The 9,379-nt window shown below is 38.3% G+C and overlaps 1 protein-coding gene across 9 annotated transcripts in view; it reads left to right on the top strand.

Moving 5' to 3' along the window:
• The window catches only part of DGKH (diacylglycerol kinase eta), a 180,706-nt gene that overhangs the window by 152,662 nt on the left and 18,665 nt on the right, over positions 1-9,379 (top strand). For 5 of the 9 annotated variants that reach the window (XM_077855528.1, XM_077855534.1, XM_077855531.1 and 2 more), the window contains 5 exons: positions 186-373; positions 4,128-4,233; positions 5,340-5,432; positions 8,196-8,315; positions 8,644-8,752. In XM_077855528.1, the coding sequence (XP_077711654.1) occupies positions 186-373; positions 4,128-4,233; positions 5,340-5,432; positions 8,196-8,315; positions 8,644-8,752 (616 nt within the window). The remainder of the gene's footprint in view (positions 1-185; positions 374-4,127; positions 4,234-5,339; positions 5,433-8,195; positions 8,316-8,643; positions 8,753-9,379) is intronic. The other 4 variants (XM_077855530.1, XM_077855535.1, XM_077855532.1 and 1 more) reach the window with 3 other exon arrangements.

The following is a 9,379-nucleotide window of genomic DNA, read 5'->3' on the forward strand; positions in this document are numbered from 1 at the left end:
TATCTGTTATGATAACACTGAAAAAGTTTAAAACATCTATTTTGTAATTTACAGTTCCGTTAATGAAACTCTAGATTGGGAAAAAAGCAATAGTTTCAAAGTCATTCGTGTAACACCTAAATACACACTTGTGTGGGTCTCAGAGCTCCAAACTAACAATTCCTTTCAATATTGATCTTAAATAGGCTTTTGAAAGCACTCTGAAATCTTGGGAAGATAAACAGAAGTGTGATTCCGGTAAGCCAGTTCTTCGAACCCATTTGTACATCCAGCATGCCGTTGACCTGGCAACAGAAGAGGTGTCCCAGATGCAGCTATGCTCCCAGGCTGCAGAGGAGCTCATTACTAGGTATGGTGGTCCTGCATGCTCTAGGTGAGGAGAACTCTGGCTTGGCCAATTTTGTTTTTTAGTTTTGATACATAATTTTAGCTGTTTGGGGGTATCTAAAAGAGATGCATTTACCCTCCTTTCTCATTTGCTGCCTCATTTTTGCCTCAGGTAAACCCTCTCCAACACACACACACACACACACACACACACACACACCCCGCTACCTGTGTTCTCTGCAGAACAGACCTTGGACTTCCTGAAACACAGTGGAAAGCTAGCCTAACTTACCAGTGCTCTTTCTGTTATTGTTGATTTCCCCAGTTTTACACAATCTTTACACTCTACTACTTACTTATATATTACTTTACAATTATTGATTAAATGCTTATGGAATGTAGAAGGAAACATAAACATTAACCCTGCTTCCATAGAAATTCGGGTGGGGGGTGGGGGAGTGGGGAAAAGCCTGAGAATCAGTTTCCAAAGACGTATCCAGAGATTGGGAGACCACCTAGGAATTAATTTTAGTAGACAAAAGGGAAGAGATGAAAACAAAAGTTCCGGGAGTGTAAAACAGCTAAAAATCACTATGACCAGGAGTGAATTTTATTGGGGGAAGGGAAGGGAACCATGGAAAAATTTCTTATCCCCTCTTCTCTACCAAATGGGGATATTATGAGCTAACTTTGCAGGTCAATGTGAAGGCTGAGACCCACCAAGTAAAGAGCTTATTAGCACATCATATCTGGCATATTTGCTGTTCTGTGAATGGTAGCTATTATATTCTTACCACATCTTCATCTGGTCACTGATAAAAATGTTGTGAAAAAAAAGAAGGAAAACAAAGCTCTTTAAATATTTGTGGGAAAGCTAGAATGCACTAGCTGCTAGAGATATAAGAGAAAAGATATGAACTCCCTACTGCTAGAGACCAACATTCAGAATTAGAATAAAGTATGATAACTGCAAGGTATTGAGTAGCTTAGAAGCAAGGTAAGAGAAAACGAATATTTAGTTAGCTAAATGCACAGAGAACTTCATTATTCTATATCTCAGTTTCTTACCCACAAAGAACTTCATTTTAGGGTATTACAAACCACTTCTCTGGAGTCCAATTTACAGTAGGGTTTTTTTTTGCTTCTTTTCCAGATTTACTGAGGAATAATTGACAAGTAAAATCATTTATATATAAAAGGTGTACACATGATAATTTGATACATGTATACATTGTAAAGCAATTACCATAATCAAGCTAATTAACAAATTATGGCTAATAGTATGGAGGTCTTTCAGAAAATTAAAAATAGAACTGAAACAATTTCTTGAAACCAAAATATACTTTCTGTATTATCTCCTTTGAAATCAAATATACTTTCTGAAATAACTTCCTGTCAACTAACCAAATAACCTTATCAGAAAAAGGAAAGTGAAGGAAGGTTGGCCAGACTTGCTTTTGGTCAACCTAATTTGGTTCCTCATATGTTTTTTTAAATTTTGCAAAAGATGAAAATCAGGCCCACTCATCAATTTTCAGAACTTACTTATTCAGTATTCAACAAATAGTTTTGAGTCTGTTCTTCTTCATGCCAACCACCATATTAAGCAGTGGGGAGCCAAAATGGCTGTGTTGTGGTCCTCTCTTCTTAATTTGCTGGCAGGAGAGCAGGAGGGAAAAGTGTGGCCAAAGTGCTATCACAGGCTCAGTGGGGCACTGTGGATACACACAGGAGGCCAAGAAAGTAAGGGAGGGTTGCCTGGAAGAAGTGATCTTCTGCCAAGTCTTGATGGAAGAGGAAGAGAAGGAACATTGGAAACATGGGAACAAGCCTGGGCAGAGGCCCAGAGGAGTGTGAGGGAACAGTACTTTTAGGAAATTTCAGGGAATGGAGGGTGACATGGTATATGTGAGAGAATAGGAAATTGGATGGAGGAGTGAAAAGAGGCCAGGTCTTATCAGGAAGTTTCTGGAAACAATGTGTAGCATCATTTGCAAGACAGCAAAGCAAGAGCAAGGTGAATACTCTTAGAATGGTCCTGACAGGAAACAATGGATTGAGGTATTAGAGATGGAAAGAAGAAGAGAGACTTAAGATAGATTATGATCTAAAAGGGATCCCTGGGTGGCGCAGCGGTTTGGCGCCTGCCTTTGGCCCAGGGCACGATCCTGGAGACCCGGGATCGAGTCCCACGTCAGGCTCCCGGTGCATGGAGCCTGCTTCTCCCTCTGCCTGTGTCTCTGCCTCTCTCTCTCTCTCTGTGACTATCATAAATAAATAAAAAAAATTAAAAAAAAAAAAAAAAAAAGATTATGATCTAAAATTGCTATATGGCCTGAATTAGGAGAGAGGACGAATGGCTGGATGGATTGTGGAACCTTTGATGGAACCATAAGATTCAGGAGGGAAAGTAGATTGAGAGGGAAAAATGACAGGGTCTTCCAGAATTTAAACTATATTAGAAATATCCAGAAGGAGGGACGCTTGGATGGCTCAGTCAGTTAAGCATCCGTCTCCTGATTTGGGCTCAGGTCATGATCTCCGGGTCATGAGATGGTGCCCCATGTCCAGCTCCATGTGCAATGGGGAGTCTGCTTGAAGATTCTCTCTCTCCCTCTGCCCCATCACCCCACACTCGCTCACACATGCTCTCTTGGGTGCTCTCTCTGTCAAATAAATAAAATAAAAATTTTTAAAGAAATATCTAAGAGGAAATTTGAGTAGGCAGTTGGAAATATTGATCTGAAATTGGTTCATCTCTTCCTTTTTTCGAAAATTAGAATAACATTTACCCACCTCTATGCTTCTGATAAAGAACCCATTCTTCATGATTTCTCAGAAAAATTGAGATGACATTTGCAAATTCCTTTGTGGCATGGATATCAATAGTCTGATCTTTAAGAATTAAGCTCTTTTCTTTTACTCTTGACTCAACTCTATAAACCCAGTCTCTTCTCTTGTTTTATCCTTTCTAGTGTCTTCTCTTGTTTTACTCTTTCTAGTGTGAAGGACATTCTCCTCGTAGTTGCCAGAAGCAAAAGATTTGCGTAGTTTTGCTTTCTTGCTCATCTGCAAACTTTATATGGCTTTCTAGCCCTTGGCTGAACTTTTCCTCTTTTTTCTTTGGCCTTAATACCCTCCAGGATCTTGTCTGTTCAGGATATTCTTGAAGGTTTAGATTCCAGAGGACTGTGGTACAACAGGCTTTGGAACTAATAGACATAGATTCAAGTCCTGGCCCTGTTACTTTTTAGCTTTGTATACACACTGACTCTCTGCATGCCCTCAAGGTCTTCATCTATAAAGTGGAGAAAATTAATCACAGCTACTTTTTAAGTTGTGAATATTAAATTAGATAATGCATGTAGAGCACTTAGTGTATAGATGATAAGTATGGCAATGTTCTTCCCCTAATCTGTTTTACATGTTCCTGGTTGAAGTTGCAATGAATAAAAGATTAAATTTCTGCTCCCTACATTTGGGACCTATCTCACTTGCCAGGGATACTTCAAAACGAAATGTTACTATATTTTGTTCTTCTAAATTATACCTCAGTGTGTTTGTCTGTGAGTCTAAGCCTAACTTTTCCCATAAAGATTTTTGGTTTCATATTCCTTATTGCAGTAGGGTTTGAATTTTGTTAAGTCTACCCTTTGTTATTCATAGTTGAGCTGAACTCACTTTTTAAAAAATTCCCTAATTCTTTTTTTGACTTGGCTTAATCTACCATTTCTGTAACTTCAAAGAAATCAGCAATGCTCAAATTTTTTTTTGTTCACCTACCTCGTTTTTGCTTTCAGGATCTGTGACGCAGCCACGATCCATTGTCTTTTGGAGCAAGAACTGGCCCATGCCGTAAATGCGTGCTCCCATGCACTGAATAAAGCCAACCCACGGTTCCCAGAGGTGAGGAGCTAATGGTAAATTCTCATTCCACAGATTGTTATGTATTACGCATATATTTCAATGCCAGAAAATGGGCCGTGCCCTTTGAAAAAGCATTAGCCGGTCTATAGGATTGTCTGCCAGAAGCTTATGGTAAATGTGTGACCACGTTTTTTTTTTTTTATTCTTTTCCTGGCGTTTTTTCCATTCCTGCTCTTAAATTTTCTTCATTTTCCTCCCATTTCTCTTTCAATCACTTGTCCTTGCCATCTTCCTTGCACTCGTTCTCCTTTGAGTTACAGTCATTCCTCCCTGTTCGTTCTTTCACCTTCTCCCTGCACTTTGGCATAGGACAAACCTACATACCACGCATTTTTATTAAAGATGTTCATTCATTGTCGAAGTTCTGTGCAGAAGTTGTCCTCACCTCATGTTGTTCCATTAAACTGGTAAAGTTGGTAAACTTTTTCATGTAGATTCTGGAATCTGTAACTTTTTTTTTTTTTGAATCTGTAACTTTTTTTTTTTTAATTTGTAACTTCTATCATTTTTTTAATATAGAAGTTAGTCGGAGAAGGAAAAGAATACTGTGCTCTTGAAATGCCATACATGGTACAAGTTGTAGCGTAGAGAAAACTTATAGCATTATCATATTCTTTTAATTATTCCGTGGAAGTTACCTAAGTTGATGTACAGATAAATGCTAGTCCTCAAGGTAAAAGCCTAAAAAGCAACCTGATTCATACTTCTGAGAGTGAAAGTCAGGGGATAAAACTGATTATGATCTGATAATGACCTCTTTAAGGCATCGTTTTCTTTGACTTAACTTTTTTTGTGGGAAGATGTATATGTTGCGAGCAGACCCATGTTTGTACGCAGGAGATGTGGTCCTAAGTGTAACCATAGTCAGTGCATTCATTTGGTTCTGCGAGGTAAGGATTAGAAGAAGTAATCATACGAACAAATACGAGGGTGAAATTGTTCAATTGTAATAGAATTTGGGTAGGTTTTTCCAAATATTCATGATGTGAATTTATGGGAAGAATAAAATTTAAAGTATTTGCTGATGATTGAATCCCACCTTCATATAGAACTACTTGTGTTTGATGTGTTGTTTTTTCTTCTAGAGTCTTACGAGAGACACTGCCACTGAAATAGCCATCAATGTGAAGGCACTATATAATGAAACAGAATCTTTGCTAGTTGGCAGGGTTCCTTTGGTAAGGAAGAGATGACTGGTAACACAAGAATGATGATCAATGTGTGGGCCTCACCTTTATTAGGGAACATGCATTCATCAAATTCTAATGCCGAACCTGCCTCTGGCCTCCATCCTTAGAGCTTCCCTTTTACCTGGCTCTTGCCTTCAAGGAAATATATGGCTACCTCGGGGGGTTATGATTCAGGCTAACAGGAGTAGAAGTTTCCATTCACATATGCCAACATGTTTTTATACAGCACTGCTCTCCCCAGTCAGTTTTGAAGAGACTTGAGCCCTTATGAAACGTAGCAGGCATTTCTTGGTACTCATGAATTCATTATTGCAGTAAAATAGAGGAAACCATTGGTTTTGTTCCCGAAATTAATGTCTGCTATATGATTGGTTTGGTTTTTAGATTTGCTGAAAGGGTAACACTTTATAGACTCGATGCTTCGAGAACTAATTTCAGGAACTAGCCCTGTCTCTAGATTCGCTTAGATTGGTGCTGGAAACCAAGGTTAGGGCAGGTCTGAATCTGCCCACGGTCCCTGGACCTCAAGCATAAATGCTGAAAGCCCACAGATGTCCTGTTGGATTTCCCCAGAGTCGACCTTGTCAGCCTTTTATTTACTCTCTCACCATTTTCAAATGTTCTAGAATATTGGGTCTTCTCGCCCCCTAGTGTTTGACTGTGGGTTATTCACACATGCTGTTGTAACTGTAGAAAGCCTAATGCATTGGCTCATTTTTTCTTCCTTGGAACAATTCTGATGAACTGTTCTGTGATGATCTTAAAACATTTCTCTTGATAGTAGTTCTACCTCTTGCTCTGGAAAATGTATACCTAAAGGAAAGTGGTAGTAAAAGTCATAGTATCTGGCATAGTGGGAAAATGGAATGTGTGTCAGTCTAGCTAACTATGTGACTGTGGTTAGGATTTCCGTTTGGGGTCCAGAAGAGTACCGTCCTTGGAGCGTCTTTTACTGGGAGAAGAGAAGCTTCAAGGATGAATGACATCCGCTGCTCTTCCCCACCTCTAGAGGAAGGGATACATACACCTTCCTTGGGGCCAGACATGGCTCCCTATGCAGTGGCCATGAAGAAAGACTTTTAGGAAGACACATTGGTTATCTTTTTTGATAAAACCAATGGAACATTTTGCCAATTCTTGGCACTTCTGTTATTAACCAGAGGCGTCTTGCTCCTCTTCTAAAATGATCCCAGTGAAATCCAGGGAGCTGTGACTTTGGTCCCAACTTTTAGGTGAAGGACATGTATTTTTCTGTCTTATTTGAAATAGAAAAGAAAACTCTTGACTGACAACCTCTAGAAGCAGAACTTATTCTATGTTTTAGCTCTCTCTACTGCAAGCACCCACTGAGTGTTAGTTGGTTAATATTTATCAATTATATTATGTTAATATGGAAGCACTAACCCCACAGACTTTTAATCATTTCAATCTATCTCTGTCGTTGTCAAATATGGGTGTTTGGTTTAAAACACATACCAGTGAATTTTTTTAAAACTTTCGGCAATATTGATGTCAAAATACAGAATCAATCATATTTGAGTTCAGCTAAGGTTTACACTTTATTTTGCTTCTGGAATGAATATGCAATACCATTTTATCAATTTTATAAGGCGTTCATTCTTCGAAAGTGGTACATCTTACATGGCAAGGTGGAGAATCTCCATATTTTTACGAACTACTAGAAAGGGTAGATGCCTTAAATAACCGAGGGGAGAAAAGAATGACTGTAATAAATAACAGGAACAATTTCGCTGAACTTTCAGTTTAAAATTCTGGGAAGCTATATGTGTATCCTCTACAGTTTTAAAGTAATTTATGAAAGGATTGGTTAGCGGGAGTAGACCTTAGAAATAATTGAGTCATTTTCTACTATTTATTAAGGAAGAAACTAAGACTCTTACCATCAGTCAGCCTCCCCTTGGTTGCATAGTTAGTAACAAAGCCAGGACCAGAAGGCAGTCACCTCCCTTCCTGTTCTACACATAACAGTGTTTATTTCACCTTTACTATTGAATTTCTAAGTGATTTTTAATAGTTGCTTCAAATAGGTGGATAAGTGACCAGTTAAATTCTCTTTAAAGTTTCCAAACCCTCTTCCAGATTGCAAACCATTTTAGCATTTTGCTTTTCCCTGATTTTTGCAACAGCTTTTCATCACAAATTTTTCTGAGATTCGTGGAGGTTTTTTTTTTTTTCCCTTAAACTTACTATTTTAATTCTCCAGGAGATTTCTGTGCCAAGCAGTTCTTATTATGTGATATGTTTTTGACCAATTTTTAAGAATAGTATTATTTGCTTACTGGAAATCAGGATTTTTGCTGGAAATCAGAAGGATTTTTGCCACAAATAAGTAGAGCAGTGAGATTACTTATTAGCAAGCGAGCTAGTGGAGTGGGTGGATGAATGCATGGATTGGGAGGGAGGGAGAGAGGAAAGAATTTTCAGAAAAAAAAGAAAAAGAAAACCACCAAAAGCGATAATTTTTTCCCGTGACATTATTAAAATCACACTAACGATTTATATTATCTTTGGGAAGTACAGATATTTCTATCCAGATTTTTAAAAAATGAGCTCAATATAGAATAATTGGCTCCTTTTTTCCTATATTCCTTTTTATTACCAACAACAATAACTGCGCCTACCCTATTAAGAGATGAGGATGTTCGTTGTCAAAATAAAATGAATTTATTCTGTTTGAGATGGGTCATTGAGACTTGTTTTATTTTGTTCTTTTAATCTGCTGGTAAATAGCAGTTAGAATCCCCACATGAAGAGCGGGTATCTAACGCCTTACATTCTGTGGAGGTGGAGCTGCAGAAATTAACTGAGATTCCTTGGCTTTATTATATCCTACACCCAAATGAAGATGAGGTATGTAAAATTTGGCCTGTTTCTTTATCAAGGTAGACTTTATGACAATAGTTTGGAGTCGTCTTTTGAAAAAGAGATGGTCAAGGGATAACAAATTTTGAATACTACTTTCACACGTGCTGCTCTTAAATGAGCAAGAAAAGGCTTCTATGTGAAGAAAAGGAATCGGTACATTTTCAGGAGTACGTAACATCACACACTTTTAAGAAGCCATCACTTCAACAGTGTTTTGTGTTTATAATCTATTCCTGTGTTGTCTTTGATACTGGAGTGAGTTCTTCTCCTCTTAATGTCCTGAGAAAATTCTCTTCTTGCTCCATTCGAACAGGAGCCCCCCATGGATTGCACCAAGAGAAACAGCAGAAGCACGGTATTTCGTATCGTGCCAAAATTTAAAAAGGAGAAAGTTCAGAAGCAGAAGACAAGTTCACAGCCTGGTAGGTGATCCGCACCGGAAGGGAAAGTATAACATTATGGAAAAGATAGCTTATTACAGCAATGCCATCCAGGTGATAAAGATGTTCTGGAACTATTTGTGGTGACCATTGCGCATTATGAATGTACTAAATGCCACCAAATTGTACACCATTAGTATGGTAAAAATGGTGAATTTTATTTTATGTTCCTTTTACCGCAATACAGTAAATCATATCACACCTAAAGTAAGTTCCCAAAACAGTAGGAGTCTGTAGCTATGAAGCACACGAGAAAACGAGGTGGTCGCTGATATGCTCTGTTCAGTGGATGTCAGTGCATCCGTTTAGATGGCCCTTTGTCTTGCATGACAACAATTCAAGGCATCGGTGTATGATTTGTTTTTCTTCTTCAAAGTTCAAAATTTAGATATTTTGATTAATGGAATGTAAGAAACTTCCATTCACTCCTTTAACTTGCTAAATCTATTTTCCATCTAAAGTTATGTATTCTTTTTCTCCTGTTTCAAAAACTTACTACACCATTTCGATCCCTCGGTGATGACAGTCTACCGTGGCACTCACGTTCTCAAGTGAAGATTAAACTGTCTTTGATGTTGTCTGTCTGGTTCCCTTTTCATCTTCCCCTAG

Source organism: Canis aureus, chromosome 17 (assembly GCF_053574225.1).
Source record: "Canis aureus isolate CA01 chromosome 17, VMU_Caureus_v.1.0, whole genome shotgun sequence".
NCBI classification, from domain to species: domain Eukaryota; kingdom Metazoa; phylum Chordata; class Mammalia; order Carnivora; family Canidae; genus Canis; species Canis aureus.